Genomic DNA, 23,936 nt, shown 5'->3' on the forward strand with positions numbered 1-23,936 from the left:
TTGGACCAAATCTCTGTCTAGAGAAATTTGCGCTCAGATACTACGTTTAGCTGCTGCATGGCTGAGAATAGGGGAAACAGGGGATTTCTTTATAAACCAGGAGTGTACTCACCCAGGAGAGTAGAATCAGGCCACACCAAGTGAATCATCAAGCAAGCTTCTGGGTTGTACAGAACCTTGTTATTCAGTTGTAACCCTCGTGGGAGGTGGGAGAGCTCCTAGTGCTGGTTTCCAGACCAGTTGGTCTGGGTTGGGGTGGTGGGTAGCTAGTTAATAAACCTTCCTGGGTGTTTCAGATGAAGTGGGACTGAGAGCGCCTATGTATACCCTCACTCCCTTTTGTGGTACATTGACTCTAGATATTTGCACCCCTAAAAGGGTAGAGTTTACAATGTACAATACCCGTCTACACAGTTGAGGAAGGGGCTTTTTTTAAAATCCTGGCTATAATGATAGTAACCAAACTTACAGAGCAGTGACTAAATGCCATGAGCTATTTTTAACTGCTTTAACGTTTTCGACTCCTGTAATCGTTTTAACTACCCTGTGCGCTGGGGACTCCTGTTACATTTCTCAGCCGAGGGGAGGAAGGTGGAGAGAGGCTCAGTAGTTGTCTCCAGTTGGGCGCAGAGTCTGGACGCTGACTCCCGGGCTCTGTTGCCTGTGAGGTAGCTCCCTTCACATTGATGATCAAGAAGCCACTTAGGGCTTCCCTGGTGGCGCAGTGGTTGAGAGCCCGCCTGCCGATGCAGGGGACGCGGGTTCGTGCCCCGGTCCGGGAGGATCCCACGTGCCGCGGAGCGGCTGGGCCCGTGAGCCATGGCCGCTGAGCCTGCGCGTCCGGAGCCTGTGCTCCTCAAGGGAAAGGCCACAACAGTGAGAGGCCCGCGTACCGCAAAAAAAAAAAAAAAAAAAAAAAAGCCACGTAGCGCACGCGGCTGATTCAGAGCGTCGGCATTTCTACTGCTTGGGCTCTTGCTCCACAGCATGTCTTTGTGCCTTGGACCGTGGCATCCAGAACCCTGTGTGATGTGCATGAGATCTGGAAACACCTGCTTGCAGGGTGGGCTGATCCCAGAGCTCTTCCTCACTGCCACCTGTGGTGCTTTTTCTTAAGGATCAATGCCACGGCATAGCGGTGAAGAGAAAAAAAATGTCCCATGGTTTGTGGCCAATTTAACTAGTGTGTATATATATATATACATATACATATATATATGTATATATATATGTATGTATTTTCACTGTAGCATTTTCTATGGTTCTATGTGCTGTGTTTACTGTGGTAGTAATCAAGTTGTTTTAAATAGTTTGTTGATATTAGGAACAGGGCATTTTATTATATATAATTTAATTTTTTACACGCAAATTTAGAAATTTACTAATAAATTTAGAAACATTTTACTAACAAATATAGAAATGTATGAGCTTTTTAAAAAAAAACTAGTCATGTATGGAATTGCAGGGAAATAAACAGCTCTGTCTCTACCATCACAAGAGAGTGGATGGTCGTACAAGACTTTAAACACGGGCATGATTTGGAAGGACACCTTAATTGCATGGCTTCATAGATCACAATGCAGCTTCCAAATGCACTGCATTGGGGTTTCCTCCCTTCCCCCTTAAAAAGTGTTTTAGATAGAAAGATGTTTTAAACAATGTAGGATTCGTTTTGCACCATCCTCAAATCGCCTGTTTATTTTCTCGTGAACACATGAGTTTATTCTAATTTCTGATTAAGCTGTTCCCATGCTGAATATGAAGCAGCAGTTAAGAATGTGTTTGCTTTGATGGGATGAAGGCATCCGCGGAGGAAAGGAACCTCTGCTCGCAGAGTGCCCTCTGCTGGCGGCTCTGGGTTTTATCAGCAGTCACAGAGCCATCATCCTCTAAGTAACAGAAGGAACATGAACTTGAGAGTCAAAGGCACTTTAAAGCCACCTCCCAGCAACAGCATCCCTCTGCCCTGTGGCCTAGAGTGTAAGGCAGCCCCCGAGGAGGAAGCAGCCCTGTCCCGGTCCTGCATCCCTGCGGAGTTGCCAAGCCCGAGCGAGTGGGCGCCTTCAAGTGCCTCTGCTGTATCACTGTGATCAATACTTGAGCATATTTTAAAACACAATGTAGTGGGCTTCCCTGGTGGCGCAGTGGTTGAGGATCCGCCTGCCAATGCAGGGGACACGGGTTCGATCCCTCGTCTGGGAAGATCCCACATGCCGCAGAGCAGCTAAGCCCGTGTGCCACAACTATCGAGCCTGTGCTCTAGAGCCTGTGAGCCACAACTGCTGAGCCCACACGCCACAACTACTGACCTGCATGCCTAGAGCCCCGTGCTCCACAAGAGAAGCCACAACAATGAGAAGCCCGCGTACCACAACGAAGAGCAGCCCCCGCTCGCCGCAACTAGAGAAAGCCCGCGCGCAGCAATGAAGACCCAACGCAGCCAGAAATAAATTAAATAAATAAATTTCTTAAAAAAAAAACCACACAAAAAAACACACAATGTACTGGGATAATGCAAAATTTATGACATGGTTGGGTTTTCCCCCCAAGCAGGGAACTAGCGAAAGTAGGAAGTTTAAAAATTATCTTGACATAATAAAGCCGAGGGTAATTACTCTGATCTGATTGATCCCTAATACATTTTTATTTTTATTTATTTTATTTTTTAATAAATTTATGTATTTTATTTATCTATTTTTGGCTGCATTGGATCTTCGTTGCTGTGCACGGACTTTCTTTAGTTGGAGTGAGCGGGGGCTACCCTTTGTTGCCGTGCGCGGGCTTCTCATTGTGGTGGCTTCTCTTGCTGCGGAGCACGGTCTCTAGGCGAACAGGCTTCAGTAGCTGTGGCACGCAGGCTTCAGTGGTTGTGGTTCGCGGGCTCCAGAGCGCAGGCTCAGTAGTTGTGGCCCACGGGCTTAGTTGCTCCGTGGCATGTGGGATCTTCCCGGACCAGGGCTCAAACCCATGTCCCTTGCATTGGCAGGCGGATTCTTAACCACTGCGCCACCAGGGAAACCCTGCATTTTGATTTTTAAAGAATTGTTTGAAATACACAGTGATCTGAGCTGAAAGAGGTTGAAAGAAGACCATCTTACCTGTGACAGATAAAATCTGGGGAGTCAGTAAGGCACCATGTTCGTTTAAGGGGAAAAAGCTCCAGAAAGTCATAATAGGTATGATGACTTTGCTGGTGTGTGTGTGTTTCTGCTGTCGTTGACGACTTTTCCTCTTAAGGTTTTATTGGAAACACGAGAGTCAAGGGCAACCTCTACCCTTCAAGTCAATATATGTATTTGGCAGACGAGAACACTGAACTAAAAACACCCTGCTCTTGGCTGTGCTTTGTAAAGGCCATTCTGTTTTGGAAGGGGTTTTAAACATGCTTTGTGATATCCCAAATGTAAAGGCAAATAATACGAAGTTAAAAGTTTTTGAGCTGGAGGCCTTGAGCATGTGTCCTGACATGAGGGGGGAGTGCTGTTCAACAGGGGCTGCCCTGTTGAACACCGAGTGTGAGTGGCCCTGTGCCCACCGGAGACAGAGCAGCCAGGCCTGTCCCTCAGTTCCTGACCATCATGGGGCCCCCATGGATGCTTCCTGTGATCATGGTTGGCAGGGACCCTGTGCACTGAGCCAGTTTACTCTTAAAATGTGTGGTAGGAAACGTAAAATAGCTAGCTAGTGGGAAGCAGCCACATAGCACAGGGAGATCAGCTCGGTGCTTTGTGACCGCCTGGAGGGGTGGGACAGGGAGGGTGGGAGGGAGGGGAGACGCAAGAGGGAAGGGATATGGGGACATATGTATATGTATAACTGATTCACTTTGTTATAAAGCAGAAACTAACACACCATTGTAAAGCAATTATACTCCAATAAAGATGTTAAAAAAATAATAAAATAAATCACACTACATCTAAAATGTTTAAATGACTATTTAGAAAATTGTAACAAATGGAAAATTATATACAAAAACGTCTGTGTAAAAAAAAAAATGTGTGGCAGGTAAACTATGACTTGTTTTCTCTGAAGGTGATGTCCACCAGAAGATGCAAGGGTGAAGGACAGGGTGACGATGGGTGAAATCTTACTTATTACTATTTAGAAAATAACAAGCCAGTGTTTTTCTAGTGTAGAGCTTATATATTTATAACTTAATAGATGCTTAATTGAAGGTAATGGTGTAACGCAGTACACGTTTTTCTTTTTTCATCTAACTCAGATTGGCAGTGATACTTAATGCTTTATGTGTATCTTCCATCAGATACTGAATCATCCTACTTGTTAGATCTCTCACCTTTTTCTTCAGTCTTGTCCTGATTGGTGAAAGTGGGGCTTCTGACGGCTCCGGGAGATGCCGGTCCAGCAGCGTCTGTGACTTGAGCTGTGGGGGTTGAGCACCCCGGTCACTTGCCCATCCCTTGTGCACATTGGACACTCTCAGGGAGAGGGACGCCCACACGCCCCCCCCCCCCCCCCCCATCCAGCAGAGTCCAGATGCTAGTCAAGTGTCCCTGCAGTGCTTGGGAAATGAAGCACTGCTTCATTTGATGATGAAGGAAAACCCATCATTTTCCTTCTTCACACGGTTTACTTTACACTCTATTCTTTCCAGGGTTGTTTGACTCTTTTCAAAGACAGCATGGAGATACAGGAAAGAAAGAAACTTAACTTAAAGGTTAGAATTCTGTTACCTTTAGAACGCAACCTCCTCGCCTCTGGCATTGATTTTATTTGGTTGCCACTGGTCTTTGTGAAGAGTGGACCTTGCTTGGGATTTATACTTAACCGAGTCCAGTTTGCTTCTGTATCATATTCCTTTGTGTAAGCTTTGTCAAGGGGGCTTGAATATTTGGTGTAGATTTAGAATTAATGCATCACCCTTCTCAAGATACTTACATTGCCTTTCTGCTGTGATGGGGCCCAAAGTTGTATCAAAAGCCCTCTAATTAGTCTGAAAAGTTCTATCTTCTTAGTTCATAACATTGTGACTTCTCATTAAATGAGAGTGACAGTCCTTAAAGGCAGATTATTTTATTTAAATTATGATGGATTTTGCCTTCCTAAATAACTGGGCACATTTTAAGGACTTTAGTGGTATATATTCGTGTATCTATAGGTTTTATTTTAGATGAGTTGAGAAGAAGTCTTGACATGGTACAAAATGGCATCATTTCAAAGGCAGCTTTTCTGTTTTTTTTTTTAAAGAAAAGGAAGGAAGGAAGAAAAAAAAGAAAGAAAAATTGAGTGTCAGTCGTCTACACTCTATTTACATTCACTTGTGGGAGCAATTGTTTCCCAACATGCCTTGCACCACAAGCTGAAATTTTGGTGCCAGTCCCCTAGTGTGTGGGTCCATCCAGAACAGAGACAAGTTTTTGCAGGAATGTCATGTGACTGTAGGACAGGCCCACACAGAGGCTTTGTGTCAAAACAAACACTCACCAAGGCCAGATGGGCTTTGCCTCTTGTTCGGACACCATAGATTTTCAGGAAGAATGGGCCCTAGTGTTCACATATGCAGATGCGCTGGTGTTATGCTAATTCAGTCAGTTTGTGCTATTCATGGCTCTGCTGTGACGTGAGCAGGGCGGTATCTTTGTAGCAGGAGGAGGTCAGAGGGCCGGGCTGGACACGCCTGATGCCACGGGTGCAGGGGCCGCTTCTCTTGCTCACACAGCACAGGTCAGACGGGTTTTCTGTTTTCCTTGTCCAGTCTTGTTGACCTGCTATTTACTTTCGTCCTTTGATAAACAGGAAGCGCTGCTGCTGTGCTCGGAGGGGGTGTTTTAAGGACCTGTTATTGTTAAACACATTTGAGGGATGAGAGTTTCACCTAGATAGGATTTAACTTCAAAAAGAGGAAGGAGGGATTGGGGGTGGGGGTGGGGGGAGAATGTAGTCCCAAAATAATCCCATAAGCTTTAAAATTTTGGAATTAAAAAAAATGATTTGGGGTCTTTGGAAATGCTTGTCAGATCTCAGATTGCGGGTTCACATGTGCTGCTTCTGTGGGTGACATCTTAGCTTGTTTAAATAGTTGTTTAGAGCAAACATGAAGCTCTAGATGACATCTGGATTAGGGCTTGAGTGTCAGCGATTCCCACTTGGGTTTAGAGAGCCTCTTCTGAGTTTAGAGAGACTCTTCTGTAGCCTGGCCCCCGGGGGTCCTGTGTGTGCAGCTCAGCTCAGCACAGCCCGGTCCTGGGGAGGGAGAAAAAGTCAAGTAGGAGACAAGTGCTGATGGTGTGTGTTGAGTCTGGGCTTTATTCCCCGCTATTCAAACATGCCATGTATATCTTGGCCTCCACCTTTGTCCTAAGAGATGTCCCCCATTTGAGGTGACACATAATTCCTTCATGAAGTGTTCTTTGTCTTTGGTGTTTTCTGAGTTTTTGTAATTCCTGTACCACTTGGTTGGCATTTAATTTTGATAACTGGATATTGTTAGTGAACTTTCCACATACCTATGGCTTGCCTCCCAAAGTTGATTTGAAAGTCTTGGAGAACAGGGGCCTTACATAGACCTGGCAGTACCCGCTTTGTCCTAAAACACAAGTACTACTTTCAGACCGAGCGTTAAGATCTTCATCATCTGGTGGTGTGTAACATGCCACCCTGTTATCTGCAGCTGTTAAACTGGGTAGTAAGTGTACAGTGTTTTCAGTCATTGGGAACCTCCACGTGGATGGATGTTCTTCCATATCCTCGACTGTTCCTGCTGGCAGGAATCTTCCAGTAATCTGGACGGGCCCGTGGCCTTGCTTCCTGCTCTCCCTGGGTTTGGAAAGGTGGATGGGATCAACAGAGCTCAGAACGCTGCTGCTGCAAAGACACATGTTTGTAAACGTGTGTCAACAGAGAATGTTGTAGGGGAGGTCAGGTAGTTTTAATTTTGCATCACAAGTTGCTCTCAAGATTGCATTATGGTGGTTGTGGAAATGCTTATCTTCCTTCCAGTTTGAGAAGGAGAGCGGCCTGGAGTGTGTTGAATTTTTGTGACTGCTCGAGCAATGTGTGAACGAACCTCAGAGGTAGCCCACCCCCTTCATTGAGACACACACGGCCTCAGGTGTTTGCAAGGAGGAAATGATTGTGCCGCGTCGGCCCGTGGGGTCCTTTCGCTGCCCTTTTTCGTGGCTACTGACTGATGAACGGGCTATGCGCCCACTGGAGCCTCTGTCGTTAAAGCCAGGCTTCCTTGCCCCACCCACTCTATGTGTGCATGTTCAAAGCTTCACAGACCAGCTTTACTTCTGTTTTGCTGTCCCCCACCCTGTCTGATAAGTTTATAGTTACAAGTTCTATTGTTATTTGAGGTTAGTCCGTTTCACCCTTGAATCACTAGTTGTGTAGTTAGGTTTTCCCTGAGTTCCCATACAGCTAATTTGCTTCTCTGCTTCCATGCATGGTTTTTATCGGAAACTTTAAAGTAATGCGGCAGAACAGGGTTAGTACAGGCTGGCTGGGTTTGGGCTGGCTATGTTTTCTGTTTCAGTGCTTCGACTGTGCTGCTCAGTGTGTTTTGGTTCGTTTGTTTGTTTGTTTCTGAGATACTGTGCACCATAATTTCTCAGAAGCAATAAATTTTGAAGGCACCGTTAACCTAAATTTCAAATACCTCATATGGGAAAATATTACAAGGACAGCGAACTAAGCATGTATCTAAGGGATTAAGAAATTATACGGTATTAACCTGCATCATCTCCTTTACGTTATTTCATAAAGTGTCTTGGAGCCCTTCCTTTAAAATTCCCCCATTTCAAATGTACTTGAAATTGACCAGATAAACCCAGATGACTTTATGAGTCGCACTAGGGATTTTCAGGAAAAATCTAAGCGCCAACGCATTTTGAAACAAATGAGTTTGTAAAGGAGTACAAACTGATCTTTGGTTTGAGATCACCAGTAGCGTGTCGATGAGTTTTGGGCTTTGGGGCCGTGTTGAAGCGAGAGTCCCTGTTGTTTCGTCTGCTAGCGACTCCAGGGGGCAGGGACCGTTTGCTGCCATAAACCCTGCGTCTGTCCAGGGCCTGCCGTAGCGCGGATGCTCCGCAGGTGTGCGAGGGCGTGAATCAGGTCTGCGGGCTCCTTAGCGGGGATAACTGTAAAGCGTGCACGCCTTCGAGACGTGGGTGTGCGTGCTGTGGAGAGACAGGACAAAGCGTGAAGCGGGATGGAAAGCCGACGCTGGGGAGAGGTAGAGGTTAGCGGCAAGTGGCATTTGGGTAAAGCTTTCCACAGGGGAAGAGGTGGGGCTGGCTTTCCAGGAGGGTCCAAACGAGTCGCAGCAAGCTGAGCGGCAAGGAGATCCCGCGGACCCACCGGCCTGGATCTGGGTGTATGCGGGGCCTGTGTGCCCTTTGTCTGTCGCTCGTCTCCCTCCTGAAAATCATCCCGAAAGCTGGCGCGTGTTCCTCGCCTGCAGAGATGTCCGTGGTCATAAGACTCGGGAGGACGCCCCGGCTCTGGCCCATCTGTCGACGACACCATCACTGCTCCCTCCCTGGATCCATGGTGGCCGCGGCCTGGCGGGAGGAGGACGCCCACCTCCGGCCTCGGCGGTCGCCGCAGACACTGGGTCAGGCCCCTCCTCCTTCCCTCCCGAGGGCCGGCGGTCTGAGCCGCGCTCTGAGCACCGCCCGTCCCGCCTCGGGGCCAGGCGTGCGAGGTGCTGGTGCCGCGACCCTCCCCGCCCCGGACCCCTCGCGGCGGGGGACTGTGCTGGATTTAGGTGTAGGGGCCACAGAGTGCGGCTGGACGGCTGCGTGCCCAGGCTTCCAACGAGGAGACCCCAGGTAGGTGCAAGTTCTCCATCAAAACCCACCGTTTCCTCACCATCTCCTCTGTTAGTTCAGGAGTATTTATTCTGATTCAGCCTGGTCGGGTACTGCCAGGTGTAAGGAATTAATTGTGGAGTTTTAAGCAATTTGAGATAACTTCTTTAAAGAAAAACTGGGAGGCGGTTTTTGGATTAAGTAATATGAGGGGGCAGTGGAGAGCTGCTTTGGGGTCAGATATGGTTGGTTCGTTTTAGAATTCTGAGCTATTTAGAGTTTCTCATGTTTCAGGGAGGCTTTCTTTCCAGGTCAGAGAAATTCCTGTTGGTTTGAGTCAGCCTCTCTTGTTGGCTGGTTGGAGAGTAAATAGGAGAGGGGAGATTTTTCTTCTGTTAGGCTGGGTGAAAGCCCTAAGAATCTCTTAGGTTGGTTATTTCTTTATAAACACTAGAAAAACATTCAGCATTTTAGTTCGCTTTAAAAGATCTCAGATATTGCCTGAACTGCACAGGTGCCGTGGGCCGCTGAGGCTGAAGGGTGGCTCCCTGCCCTGAGGGGACCGAGGCCTGGTTTTAATGGTTATGGGTTGTATTTTTCTGCCGCTTGGAATCCAGCACTGCCATGTGCATGGCTGGAATGAAACGCTTCTTAAATCAGTGTGTCTTTATAGGTAGTATGGGGTAAAGCATTACTTCCTCATACTGAAGTTAGTCAAGTCTGTTAATTGGTGGGTGATATATTTTTCATTTTTTTCCCATTCTTTAAAAAAAATTATTTATTTAAATTTATTTATTTTTGGCTGCGTTCGGTCTTCGTTGCTGCGCGCCGGCTTTCCCTAGTTGTGGTGAGCGGGGGCTACTCGTCGTTGCGGTGTGCGGGCTTCTCATTGCGGTGGCTTCTCTTATTGCAGAGCATAGGCCCTAGAGCATGCGGGCTTCAGTAGTTGTGGCATGCGGGCTCAGTAGTTGTGGCTCGCGGGCTCAGTAGTTGTGGCTCGCGGGCTTAGTTGCTCCGCGGCATGTGGGAACTTCCCGGACCAGGGCTCAAACCCGTGTCCCCTGCATTTGCAGATGGATTCTTAACCACTGCACCACCAGGGAAGCCCTTTTTTTAAGCAAAAAAAAAAAAAAAAAAAAAAAAAAGAAGAAGAAAGGACTCTATCTTGATCAAATTTTCCCTTCCACATTTGTCCCCTTGACGAATCTGTTTGATCCTCGTGCAAGAGGCAGTGTGTCAGAAAGAGCATAGCAGGATTTTATTAGTCGGCGTCATGAGCTGAAACTCCCTTTCCTCTTCACCTGTAATTACACGTGTGACGATCTCAGGTTAGGTTTCATGCTCCCCTGTCCTCACATCTGCACATGGAGTTGAAAGCATTTCCCACGAATGGGTATCGTGAAAACAGTCACTGTGCATGAGTGGCCCCACCGCTGGCCCTTTGTGGAGTCAGGGCAGGGATGGGGAGGTCCAGGGGAGGCCCAGAGCAGGCACCTACCTTCAGAGCTCTGGTGGTCACCATGCCTGGAAGGAGAGGCTTGGAGTTTGGGCGCAGAATCCTGTAGATCTACATTGTTTTTAGGGACTCAGGTTTATATGCTACCTCACACCCCTTCTCCGGTGTCTCTGGCCCATCAGGTGACAGTACTGCCCACACCCTGCTTTGGGCATCCCGACACTCACCGGGACATGAGCAGGAAGAACTTGGCTGGTCCAGGTGAGCTGTTGTCTGGCCCACCCTTTCATGGGTCGTAGGTAGGTTTATCCAGGCGTAAACTCACTTTTTCCTGGTCTTCCAGACCTGCGGTGGTGCTCGGGATGCAGCTCTGTGGGTGAGCATGAAGGTGTTTCTGCTGGAGATTGGGTTCCTTTACATTGGAAGGGTAGAGCATCTGAAAGGTTTCTTTCCCCATAGCTCACGTCGTCAGGAATGTCAGCCGGGATAGTCACACTGCGGTTCTTGAGTGAGCTCTGGGGTCTGAGGATACAGGGTGAAGGGGGTGTGATCATGCCAAGGCACCCGTGTCCACGGGGTTTCTCTTGGCAGTTAGGGGAGCACAAGCCTGCATTTGTTGATTATAGTCTCTGAGAAAGCCTTGTTGAAATTTTTTTCTTTGCCCAATAGGGTTATTACTTTATTCATATATATTTTACACATTATTTATACAACAATATGGTGTTTTGTTCATTGTTCTGTGCTAAAAAGAGCAGAAGATGCTCCCTGCCTTTCGGGAACTTCTCTAGAGATAACAAAACACCACTCATGTACAAGGAGATAGGCTATTAAGTGACAAATTTGTGGTCTAGATGAACACCTTGGGGTTGGAGCACATTTCACACAGGAGGTGCTTGTGTTCTCCATCAGGAGAGGCACAGACAGCCTGGGCCGTTGGAGCTGTGGGCGTGAAAGCGTGCAGATGTGTGGAGTGGGAGGAACTAGCGTTTACTGAGCACCAGCTGTCTCAGGCGCTGCTCCGAGTGCTGGGGGTGGGATCCATGGAGAGCCCGGAAAAGCGGGCCTGGAGAGACCATTGAGTGCTTGGCCAAGGACGTTGGGTCTTAACGTTTAGGATGTAGTGAGTCACTGGAAGTGACTCATCACGGGGCAGGGACACGATGAAACAGGTGTTCTGTGAAGATGGAGGTGGTTGCAGAATGTGGACAGGATTGGGAAGGGAGCGATCTGGAACCAGTGAAATGAGTTAGCAGGTGATTCCATTATTGAGAACAGGAGGAGAAGGAAGGGGAAAGGAAGGGATGTGTTCACTCGTTATTTAAGGTGATACAGTTATAAGATTGCACATATATGTTTGCTATGGAAAACCAGAAGGTACAGACAAGGGCTGCCAACTGTGTGTAGCCGTTGGTACCTTTTGTCCGTGTCTGCAGGTTGCACTGTCTTCAGACTAAAGATGAGATGATACCTTCCATGATATTCTGTGCACAGTATTTACATTGCTGTTTAGTGTTTCATTGATAGGATGTGCTCAGCCAATTTCTAATTGTTGGTTATGTGGCTGGTTTCCTATTCTGTATTACTGTTTCTTAAAACATCTGATTTCATATATACGTCTTGACCATGTAGACAGACATTTTCAATTCCTGGGTTAATGGGTATGTTCAATTTTAAGCGTATTGATGCATAGTACCAAATTCTCCCTCCCTGCAACTCACCCCTAACTACCTCACATATCCCCTAAAAACAAGAATATTCCTTTATATAATTACTCTTTACTGCTCACATCCAGGAAATTTTCCAATTGTCAATTCTGTCACATGATATGACAGATTCTTCAATTGTCCCAGCACTGTTTTGTTTTGTTTTGTTTTTTTTAATTAAATTTTCTCTCCAGATGCAGGATCCATTCTAGGATCATATATTGCATCCAGATATTAGGCAACGTGGATTTTTTTTTAAAAGAAATCAGTGCAGTTGTGTTATTAAAGGTCTCATATTCTGGACTTGTCTAGTTGTTTCCTTGTGGTGTCATTTGACTTGATTCTCTATCCCCTGTATTTCCTGTAGAGAGGCTAGGTTTATGGCTTGATTAGATTAAGTCCGAGGAGGATGTTGCTGCCAGTAGAAATGAAGATAATAAGTTGCTTTTAGGGGGAAGATAAGGAATATAAGCTTCATAAATTAGAATCAAAATGGGACTTGATAAAAATGTTGTTCAGTTATTAGCTGTTCCCAAACAGACATGCTTTTATTCATGATATTAAAATTTCCTGGCAAGCAATCAAGCTCCCTGGGGAATTCAGACAGCTCCCAAAGTCGCATGCAGTGAGAGAGGTCGATGTCTGAGGCTGGTGTACCTGGAGGGCTCTGGTCTAGAGATATGGATTTTGCAATTCTCTGCAAAGAGCTTAGAGGGGAAACAACTCGGAGAAAGAATTTGTATCCCATACTGACTGCGGAATTTGTATCTGACACTGCGAATATATGTATAACCACCTATATGGTCATCCCAGGAATGTCAAACATATGTGTATGTATTCATGGTGACGGTTTTTAAGATGTAGTAACAAACAGTTTGATTTAAGAAGTGTTCATGGGACTTCCCTGGCGGTCCAGTGCAGGACCTGTGCTTCCATTGTGCTTCCATTGCAGGGTGCACAGGTTCGATCCCTGGTCGGGGAACTAAGATCCCGCATGATGCGCGGAGCGGCAAAAAAAAAAAAAAAAAAGTGTTCATGATAAGCGTTAACCCATGTATTTATGAGCTAAAACATAATACATAACGATACATAGAAGAAACACAAAGCATTTCAGCCTTGAGAAATGTCGATTCAGTCGGACCAGGATAGAGCCTGAGATTTGGAACTTCTGATTAGTTTTCAGGTGATGCTGATCTGGGATGGAATCCCACTTAGAGAGCTACTGCTTCAAATCATGGATGAGATTAGAACTGTAGTGTAATACTTAGGTGAGTGGTTTTTCAGACTTGATTTTTTAAACAGGCAAAACTTTTTTATTAAAATGAATATTTCATGGACCTCCCCATTATGCAAAATATTTAAAAAATGGTGCTGTTGGGAAGAGATTGGGAGGAAGGGCTGTAGGAAGACGAGCGCCTGTGATGCTGTCGTTGGAAACCATCCGTGTGGGTCTGAGAAAGTGCTGGGAATGAGTTGGCAGACGTAGAGCCGAGTCCCGGCTGACAGCAGTTTATTAGTTGTGACTTCTTGTCAGCAACTTACACGCTCTGAGTCTCAGTTTTTTCATTTGAAAATAGGGATTATAAACCCTCCCATCACATTAGATAATGCACATGAATGCGATGCAAATGTAACTGGTGGTTACTGCATTCTCGTTCTTGCCTTGACTCCGTTCAGAGCCAGCTCTGTGATCTCTTGTACATGATTTCTGTGGAGTGGGGCCGGAATCGGGGAGCATCCATGGCTCAAGCGATCTCTACGTTGTTCTGAAAGTGATGTCACAGGTAGAGAGGTCAAGAATGGGCTGCTTTCCCCCATTACTGGGCTAATATGCGACCCTATGAGAGATTATGTGCTGGTTCTAATAAAGCAAAATGCCAGAATGTTATTTCCTTGAAGTTGGAATTCACCTTTGGTTTCAGGCTGCCTTTTTCGTTTTTGATTGACATATTAAATGAAGCCATCCACTCTTCAAGGGAGGCAGCAGGTTTGTGGTTTGCTCTGTTGTGTTGTGGTGATGAGGTGGTGGCATGGGTGTTGGGTGTGGTTTGGGGTGGAAAAGTGGGGGGCAGCGGAGTGCACTTACCACGAGGCACTGGCTGGTATTTAATGGTGATCTGTGTTGAACAGCAGCTATGTTTTCTGCCTTTATTGAGAAGGCAGCAAAAAATCTGTGTAATGTTACTGCAGCAAAATTGGAAATGGGTCCTGTGGTTTGAATTTATACTTGATAGGCATTTTGGAAGTGGAAATGATTAAAGTAGCTAAGGTCAAAACCGCACGTATAGTCGGCCCTCCGTATCCATTATATGTGGGTTCTGCGTCTCAGATTCAATCTTATCTACAGATTTCAATTGAAAATATTTAAAAAAATCCCAGAAAGTTCCTAAAGCAAAACTTGAATTTACCACTTGCACGGGCAGCTATTTACATAGCACTTACATTGTATTCAGTATTATAAATCATCTAGAGATGATGTAGACAGGGGGATGTGGTAGGTTATATGCAAACACTGCACCATTTTGTACAAGGGACTTGAGCGCCTGTGGATTTTGGTGTCCTGGAACCAACCCCCCTACAGATACTGCGGGAGGACTCTACCACGTCTGTCTTGAAATACCAATGATTCATTAAAAAAAAAAAGAAAAGAACTTCGGAACATATTTTAAATGTCTTGTTTTTGGTTTAAGTACATTGGAGAGATACTTAACCAAGAGTATCTAGCATGAGGCATCAATCCTCGATTGTGCTCTTCTAGTGACTTGAACGAGGAAGTGCTTTCTGTCAATAAGTGTGATGTCATTACCAATGACTTCATTTGTCCCGAGACACAGTTATCCTCGGCTCATGGGATGAACGGTTGCTAACCTTGAAGCCGTGTGCCACGCACGTTATTTTAAGGCATTTTTCAAACGGTTCCTCGTCTTTTTGCTTCTGAACATTATAGATGTGCAGAGTGAGATAGTTCTACCAGGATTCTCATGAAAAAGAGCAGTACCTCCTACATATGTTGCCGTTTCCAACTCTTGTACCTGATCCTTTCCATATTCTCCTCCATATTTCTGTGTGAGTGCTTACGTTGGTTCTTTTTTTTTGCAGGGCCGGGGGTGGGGATGTCATCTGTCTTTTGACTCAATGTGGAAGATTTAACCCTGTTTCACTGCCCCAGGCGTGCTTTGACTCTCTCTCTCTCTCTCTCTCTCTCTCTCTCTCTCTCTCTCTCTCTCACACACACACACACACTTTTTAGACCTCTTTCCCCCCAAAGTAGTTATAATTTTGATTAAATACTTGACGTTCACACTATTTTCCGTATTAAAAGCTTCTCATAGCTGAACCATGTATGAAAGATACCTCGATTACTCTTTCTTTCCTTCACAAGTTTTGTGTTTTCCCTGAAATGAACAACTTTTTTTTTTTCCATTTGGTTGGTCTTCTATGAATTTGCAGCTAATTCCATCCCAGCTCTGCCAGCTGTTAAGTAGCATCTGGGTGTGTTGAGTTGCGTCGGGTCCTTTCCCGGCCTGGTCTTGGGGATGGCCCCTGGCTGGACCGCCCCCTGGCAGTTCTCTCCTGTGTCTGCCCCCTGCTTCACCTGCCATGCCTTCTTCACTCACGGTTATGTCTTGGGTTTTGTTGGTGCTCATCCTCTAGTGTTCACTTGAGAAAGGTACAGAGAGGGTAGTTTTTTAGAGACACTGCATTTCTAAACATGTCCTTTTCTACCTTCACTCACACTTCTCTGGTAGTTGTTGGCTGAAGTCTAGAATTCTATGTTGTAGACCATTTCTCTTAGGAATTTTGCAGTCAGTATTCTATTATCATCTAGATTTTGGTGTTGCTCTTGAGAAGGTCCAACCCATTCTGATTTCTGATTCCTTTTCCCTTTGTTGTGGTGACTTGTATTTTACTTTTTGGAAGTTCCTTCCTTCCTTCCTTCCTTCCTCCCTCCCTCCCTCCCTCCTTCCCACCCTCCCTCTTCTGGCATCTGATTCTGCTAAAACCTCACCACAAACCTTTCCCACATCTTTTCAGTGAACGTAATCTTTTCCTCTTCTGAACTCACAAAGCATTTTTATGTTTAGTTTTCTTATGACTCATGGTCTGTCTCTTTTTAACTCTTTGTTTTATCTGATAAATTTTAATTTCTCACAGTAGGTAATGATTGTCAGTGCTTCCCACATAGTAAATACTCAAGTCTTTTGGATCAACATGAAGTTTCTAGTCTTAACGTTTACAAGTATATTCTCACTTGAAGATTTGACAAGATATAGACCATTGCTGTACGCCATGGTTAATGCAAGAGTAGGGTACTGTTTCTATTTGTAGATGCTTTTCTTGAAACTTGCACAGGCATAAAATATGCAGTGCTTGTCTGTTACCCAGGTCATCACTCGCAAAAGTTCAGTATCTTGTTGTACAGTGTGACAATGCTCTTTATGGAGTGTGAGAGATTTCTTGAAATTTGGATAGGAGTCAGTCTTTCATTAGGACTTTTCCTGCACTGTATTCTCTTCCTGTGTCCTGGGATAGGGTGGGTAACAGCATTCTTTGCAACTTGGATCTTATCATATCTCTGTGCTTTCATTCTAGCTGGTCATAGAAATGTTCCCTCCATCTTTTTTCCCAGTCATCTTGGGGGAGAAGCAGTGATTCTGTGTGTGGTTTTGCCTCCCAATTCCTTCTCTGGGCTTGGATCCATCCTGGGGAGCCTCGTCTGGAGGGAACATTTGCTTCTTGGTAGCCCTCTCTCCAGCCACTTGTTGGATGAACCTTGTCTCTTATTTCTTGCTCATGTGTGATGGATTTTTGTTCATCATACTGTAAACTTATTATTAGTGTTTAAATCTTTGGTTATTTTATATGTACATACCATAAGTGAAACTTTTTTAAAAAAAATCGAGTGTTGTGTCGTGTTTGTTTTTTAACCCAATGACAGGTCTACAGATTGTAGAATCAATGTTTTTGGTATTTTTAAAAGTGGCTTATCACAGCTTTCTGTTCAGGTACATTTCTAAGTTTCTACAGCCAGGACAGCAGTGATTTCCGTTATTATTTCAAATTTAGTGTAGACTGACACAAAGTGGAATCAACGAATATGGCCTAAATTTTTCAGAAAAGTTTTCCCTCACGGGTACTTGACTGTTCCTTGAAAACACAGCGAGTGCTCTGGGTATCGAGAGAGAATCGTGTGCATGAAGGCTGTCAGTTAAAATCTCCTGAGAGACTACTCTTCCAAAGAGTTGTACTTCTCAGTGGCAAAAAGCCTCCCTCCTGGTGTTCGTACTCTTGTGGGAGGAGGTCTTTTTCACGTGCACTGCTCAAATCTGAGTTTTTAGTCATCTCGAGATGACTGATGATTCCCTCTTGGCACCTTCCCTCCAAATGGTCCTTTCCATTCAGCACATGGTATGGAGTGACGTTTAATAAGCACCGGCCTGATGAGTGCCTTGATATGGTGTTGTCAGGGCTACTTGGCATAGCTGACCATCGAATTAGGACCCCTCTGGAGGCGGAAGTCAACAACTGAATCTCAGAATTAGACTTGATCAGATCGTTGAAGGATGATGAGCCAGGTTTGCAGAGTGTTTCAAGGAGGAGGGAGTGACCAGCGGCATCGTATTCTGCTGATAGACCAAGGAAGATGGGTCTGGAGATCTCCTTTAGCAACATGGAGGCTGTTGGTGACCTTGACAGACAGTTTTGGAACCATGGTGGGGAGGAAGCCTGATTGGAACAGGGTTATGGGAGAAGAATCTGAGACGACAGATCTTTAAAAAATTTTGCTGTCAAGAGGGTCGAGGTGTGGTAGCTCGAGGGCAAAGTATGGTCAACAGAAGATTTTGTACTATTATTTTAGCATTTGGAAAAATACAGTATTAACAGTTTTTAAAGGCTCAAAGTTGACATCTGAGTACTATTTTGCATACTGTTACGGCTTTTAAAAAATTTTATTGAAGTATAGTTGTGTTGTGTTAATTTTTGCTGTACAGCAAAGTGATTCAGTTACATACACACACACACACATATATATATATACATTCTTTTTAAAAAATATTCTTTTCAATTACGGTTTATCATAGGATATTGAATACGGTTCCCTGTGCTGTAGAGTTGGACCTTATTGTTTATCCATCCTCTCTATATTAGTTTGCATCATACCTTCATGGTTTTTAGGTACATTAACAGTGAGGCTGGAGATAGAGCTCTAACCTTCCTTGGGGTGTTCCGGTCGGTCAGGAGAAGCTCTTGGAGAAGAGGATGGCTGAGGAGTCTTGATGGATGGGAATGGTCAGCCTGGGGGGTAAGGTGGGTCCCCAGGCACTGGGCATGCGAGGAGGGGTGCAGTTCCACAGGGCACAGTGCGGGCTGTGAGAGGGGAAGTGGTGGGAGAGAGGCTGGACCGTAGCAGGTTTTCATTTAAGAGGCTGGGAAATCTTGAGGAGGGACTTTATTTCAGAGGAGCAGCTCCAAGTGTTATAGAAAGGCAGTAGGTTGTGATCTCATGTGGAAAGAGTGCAGAGGATTAAGAGGCTTTCAGAGTGTGTTTTATAAGCTACATTTTCGAGGTCAGCCTGCTTCTGTGTGCACAGAGTTGTTTTAGAAGTGGAAGCTGATAGTTAGGTTGGTTAGGTCATCCTGCAGCTTGCTTGGGGGAAGCGGAGGGCAGGATGGATCAGTGGTAAGTGGCTGGGGGTGATGACTTTCTCTTTATGCGCCCCCAGGTTATTCATTCTTCCCCATTTCTCTTGGAGAGTTAATACCATTTGGTAAAGAAGAGTAGGAGTAGAGTTTGCTTCAGGACTTTGTTCTTCAACAGCTCAACAATTCCAGAAACGACAAATTCTGGAGCCTGGCTGGACTCACAGCAGCAGGTTTCTTAAGAACTCTCTGGATGACATTGTAACCAGGGAATTACGCAGAGTAAGGACCAGTGAGTGAAGGGGATGCCAAGGGTGTGTGTGTGGTGTGTGTGTGTGTGTGTGGTGGTGTGTGTGTGTGGTGGTGTGTGTGTGCTGTGTGGTGTGTGTGGTGTGTGATGTGTGTGTGATGTGTGGTGTGTGCGTGTGGTGTGTGATGTGTGTGGTGTGTGATGTGTGTGTGTGGTGTGTGGTGGTGTGTGTGTGGTGTGTGTGGTGTGTGTGTGGTGTGTGGTGGTGTGTGTGTGGTGTGTGTGTGGTGTGTGTGGTGTGTGTGTGGTGTGTGTGTGATTGTGTGTGTGGTGTGTGTGGTGTGTGTGTGGTGTGTGTGGTGTGTGTGTGGTGTGTGTGGTGTGTGTGTGGTGTGTGTGTGGTGTGTGATGTGTGTGGTGTGTGTGTGGTGTGTGTGGTGTGTGGTGTGTGATGTGTGTGTGTGGTGTGTGGTGGTATGTGTGTGGTGTGTGATATGTGTGTGTGTGGTGTGTGGTGGTGTGTGCGTGATGTGTGTGGTGTGTGTGGTGTGTGATGTGTGTGTGTGGTGTGTGGTGGTATGTGTGTGGTGTGTGATGTGTGTGTGTGGTGTGTGTGGTGTGTGTGTGGTGTGTGTGGTGTGTGTGGTGTGTGATGTGTGTGTGTGGTGTGTGTGGTGTGTGTGTTGTGTGGTGTGTGATGTGTGTGTGTGGTGTGTGGTGGTATGTGTGTGGTGTGTGATATGTGTGTGTGTGGTGTGTGGTGGTGTGTGCGTGATGTGTGTGGTGTGTGATGTGTGTGTGTGGTGTGTGTGGTGTGTGTGTGGTGTGTGTGTGGTGTGTGATGTGTGTGTGTGGTGTGTGTGGTGTGTGTGTGTGGTGTGTGTGGTGTGTGTGGTGTGTGATGTGTGTGGTGTGTGCGTGGTGCGTGGTGTGCGTGTGCGTAGTGTGCGTGTTTTCTACAAGCTTACTCTCCGTGCTCTGGATGAACAGTTGATTTCAGCACTGAATCTATTAAAGAAATCTAGACAGATGAGGGTACAGAGGAACTCTGGGTTATTGGCATAGTAGTGTTTATGATAATGTTTAATAACTTTGAGAATTAGGGTCTGGACTGCCTTCTGTGCTGGTTAGAAATGACAGGGATTGATAATTCTGCATTTTTTATGTGTTCCATTTTTTGTGATTCTTAGTCATGGCTGTCTTAAAGATGCCCTTGGAGGACTTCAAGGGTATGGATCGCCTGACCCCACCCGTGGAAGGTCAGAGTCAGTAGATCTGAGTAGGATCCAGAATCTGTACTTTAACTCTCATTAATCTTGTGCCTCCTCCATCCCAGACTTTCCTTTAAGAAAAAACTGTACCAAACATCACTGGTTAGGCTGGGAAGATGGAGTTGTTACCTTGAATTGAACTTTTTATTAGTAATTCTGTGCTGTGGATGATTTAGTAGCTAACGGCAAAAGGTATAGTTTAGTATATTTTCATTTAAGTACACAAGAGAATGATTATAGAAGTTTAAGAACAACTATGTTCTCTCTTCACATAACTTTAGAGCTTGATTTTGTTACATTGTGTGTATATGTATGTGTGTGTATATATGTGTGTGCACATGCATGAACGTGCACACACACCCACACACCCCAGGTAGAAGTGTGTAACACTTAAAATGAAGTCCTTTTTCTTCCTTCTCCCCCAGTCCCACCCCCAGGGATAAACGTTGCAAATTTTGATGTGCATCTTTGGAGACATTGCTGTATGCGCACGTACAAGTGTATGTAACTTTGTCTTTACAGAAACAGACTCAAGCACACATGCTGTTCTGAGCTTGCTTCGTTCACTTGTGGTCTTAACGTTCTTCTGTGTCCGTATATTTAGACCTGTTTGTAGGGGTTACTTTGAGCCACCGAGGCAGGCAACCTCCTTTTCTTCAGATAAGCTGTGGCATGAGCTTTTCAGGCACACAGTATACGTTGCTTGCTTATTAGAATATCTCAGTAAATTGGATTGGGAGGATTAATAAGTATTTCATATCGGACCATGGGAAACCCAGCATACTTCAGAGGAATTAATATTCCGTGTGCAGTGAGTTTTGCTCGTTTCTGCAGTTCCTATTACAATAGTGTATTGGCGTCTGAGCCAAAGGGACGTGCATGCAGGAGTGACTCCATCATAAAAAATAGAAAATTGACTCAACCAGAGATAGGCAGCCGCTTGACTTTTCAGTCAGTTGGGATGTTCTTGATGAGGTCGATTCCTTTTCATGGCAGGAGGTTATCCCCATGTAAATTGTTGTGTTCCCTTTTGGTGATGCTAACTTGCTGTCTATTCTTTCATACAGGATCCAAACTACTGGATACAGGTGCATCGACTGGAGCATGGAGATGGAGGAATTCTCGATCTCGACGACATCCTCTGTGATGTGGCGGATGATAAAGACAGAGTGAGTTCAAGTCAGGAAAGCGGCTCTGAGTGCCTTCTGTGAAGGCGGGGGAGGGCATGGGTGGGGGGAACACTTTCCTTCCTGTTTCAGACACATGTATTTTAAAGGACATTTGGGCCACTCATACTGGTATGTTTGTTTTATGATAAGTATCATGCATCTTCCCAGGGTATAATGATTTTCTTGATAGCTGGGACATAATCCTAGGTTTTGAACTTTTAAAATTGCAGCATTTTAAGTGGAAATATCTTTAAGAGGTTTCCATGCCATCCCCCCCTTATTTTAACCAAATGTAACATCTTTCCCGACAACTCAGGCCTGTCATTATGCTCACTGTTTCCACATGCGACATACAAGGTCTCTGTTCTGATCCCAGTGGCGGCCCATCCCAGCAGCTGGCGTGGCCCGGCTGCATCCCAGCATCCTCCTGGTGGGCTTGGCTTTCAGGAAGCCGCCCTTTCCTCCGTGGCTCCTCTTCGAGTGCTGTCACACTGCAGCAGCATCTTCACTGTTGGCTGTGACGGAGGCACCACTGGCCTGTATCCACCCTCCTATCTGTCCTCCTTGAGGGAACGAGGCAGAGGAGTGACTCAGAACGTGTTAGGAATCTGTGGCAGGATGTTGGGCTCTGGCACAAGAGTCAGTGGATTCTTGATTGCTAGAATCCAACTTGAGCAGGCCGTGGCCACACCCCCTCGTATCCGACCCGCTGTGAGATGCCGGGAGGGCTGGCGGCCACATCCTCACCTGTTCCTCGCGGCCTGTGATAGCGCAGGGTGGGCTAAACCGCGAGGTGACTGCATGGGGTGGAGGAAGGTAAATCGCCCAGTGCCCACTCCTCTTCCTCCCGGGAGCTCTCCAGACGCTGGCCCCTTGCGTCCGGAGCTGTGGGCTGGGCGAGCGCGGCTGCTGTGCTTATTCACGCCTACGTTCCTGACGGTGTAGTGCCTGGCTCAGAACCGGCCGATGTCTTACGTGTTTTCTCGAAATCTTAAGGAAAAGGAAAAATTCCAGGGTACCAGGTATTGTGTAACGTCTCGGATGTTTGATTCACTAGCCTCTTCCGTAGTGGAGTTTGTTCCCTGCAGCTACCGTGGGCTGGGAGCACGTGGTGTCAAAAATGCAGAACTTTCCTGCCTGTCTGTGATTTGCTGCTGTTTCTCCTGGGGTCAGTTCTCCTTGTCAGGCTCTTCTGTGAGCCAGGAATAGGTGGCTCTCAAATCCTTTTCCTGCAATCCACATGAAGAGCATCCTCTAGAGACTTAAATTATAGTCATCTTATTGTGCAGCTCAGCTCCAGAGCTTAAACTACAGAAATTTATGAAGAGTTTAAACAGGTTGCCCTTTCCCAGCCGTAATGCTGGAGAGAGATGAGCTAGTGTGTTGTATTGATCTTTTAATATTTTCTCTTCTCCCTTCCTCTTCCTTTGCTTTTTCTTTTTTTGGTTGTTTTTCTTCTATAAAATAATACAGCTTCTTATGAGGAAAAAGAAACATACAAAGAAGGAAATAGTCACCCGTGACCCCCTTGCTGCTTAAAGCTCATCACCGCCGTTATTTGTGTGGGCTTTGCATCCTGACGCTTTTTTCCTTCAGAGTCAGACACACACTTTTTTCCTCTTAAATAAAAAGGATTGAGTAGTAGCCTGCTTTTTTGGAGTTGATTATAAATACATTTCCACATCCATTAACCATAGCTATGCCGACATAGCTGCACAGTATTTTCTTTTAGGGATTTATGTGCTCTTTCATTCGTCCTGTTTTGGACTCTTGGATTTCTGTGGAGGAAGCTGAGTGGTCCTGAGTGTGTCTTCTGCACCCAGCAGCAGTGGTGAGCATTCCTGTTTCCTTCCTTCCTTTCTTTCTTTCAATTGAAGTGTAGTTGATTTACAACGTACGTTGGACTCAGGTATACAGCAAAGTGATTCCGTTATATACATATACATGTATTCTTTTTCAGATTCTTTTCCGTTACAGGTTATTACAAGATAATGAAACCTGTTTCCTTTCTGATCGAACACAAGTGTGGTTTTCCCCCAGTTGGCGCCATCCTACTTTATTCTTCAGCCCACGTGGTATTAGCTCCGGGCAGGTTCATGGAGCACAAGTAACACTCCTCCCTGCACCCCCATCAGTGTTCACACTCCAAACGCAGTTCACATTTTGAGTAGGTAGAGTATTGAGATGTAGATGTTCAGCCATAGGATTTTAAAACGAACTTTAAAACTTATTTTATGGCCTTTTTGGTGGGCATTTCATGTGTACTTGAAAATAACGTGGACTCTGCAGCCGTTGGATATATAAAGGTCAACAGGTTAAGGGGTTTGATGTTCTTGTTTAAATTTGGGGGCAATTTGTTACTCAGCAACTGAAAATAATACACTCTTCTTTCAGCACAACCATTAGATCGCACCTAAAAACCAAAGATAAAGGAAACTGTGTAATCTGAAACGGCTGCATATTGAAATCATAGGGTAAACCAACCGTGTTTTAGATTTTATATTCTTATGTGAATTTGATGATAAATCTACATTTTCTGGAATCTCTTATTATGTATCCTATGTAGGTTAAAAAAACCTTTTAACCTGAGAAAAAGGTTTTAAATATTAGTAAGTGAAATAAGTTTTCAGACAATTTTACATCATGTAGATTAAATTCAGTTTTCACA

The 23,936-nt window shown here is 45.4% G+C and overlaps 1 protein-coding gene across 13 annotated transcripts in view; it reads left to right on the plus strand.

The window, feature by feature from the left end:
• PARD3 (par-3 family cell polarity regulator) overlaps nucleotides 1–23,936 on the plus strand; it is a 638,153-nt gene that overhangs the window by 87,360 nt on the left and 526,857 nt on the right. For all 13 annotated transcript variants that reach the window (XM_082648190.1, XM_082648201.1, XM_082648198.1 and 10 more), the window contains exon 2: nucleotides 21,167–21,268. In XM_082648190.1, the coding sequence (XP_082504316.1) occupies nucleotides 21,167–21,268 (102 nt within the window). The remainder of the gene's footprint in view (nucleotides 1–21,166; nucleotides 21,269–23,936) is intronic.

Source organism: Grampus griseus, assembly GCF_964374135.1.
Source record: "Grampus griseus genome assembly, chromosome: 2".
NCBI lineage: Eukaryota > Metazoa > Chordata > Mammalia > Artiodactyla > Delphinidae > Grampus > Grampus griseus.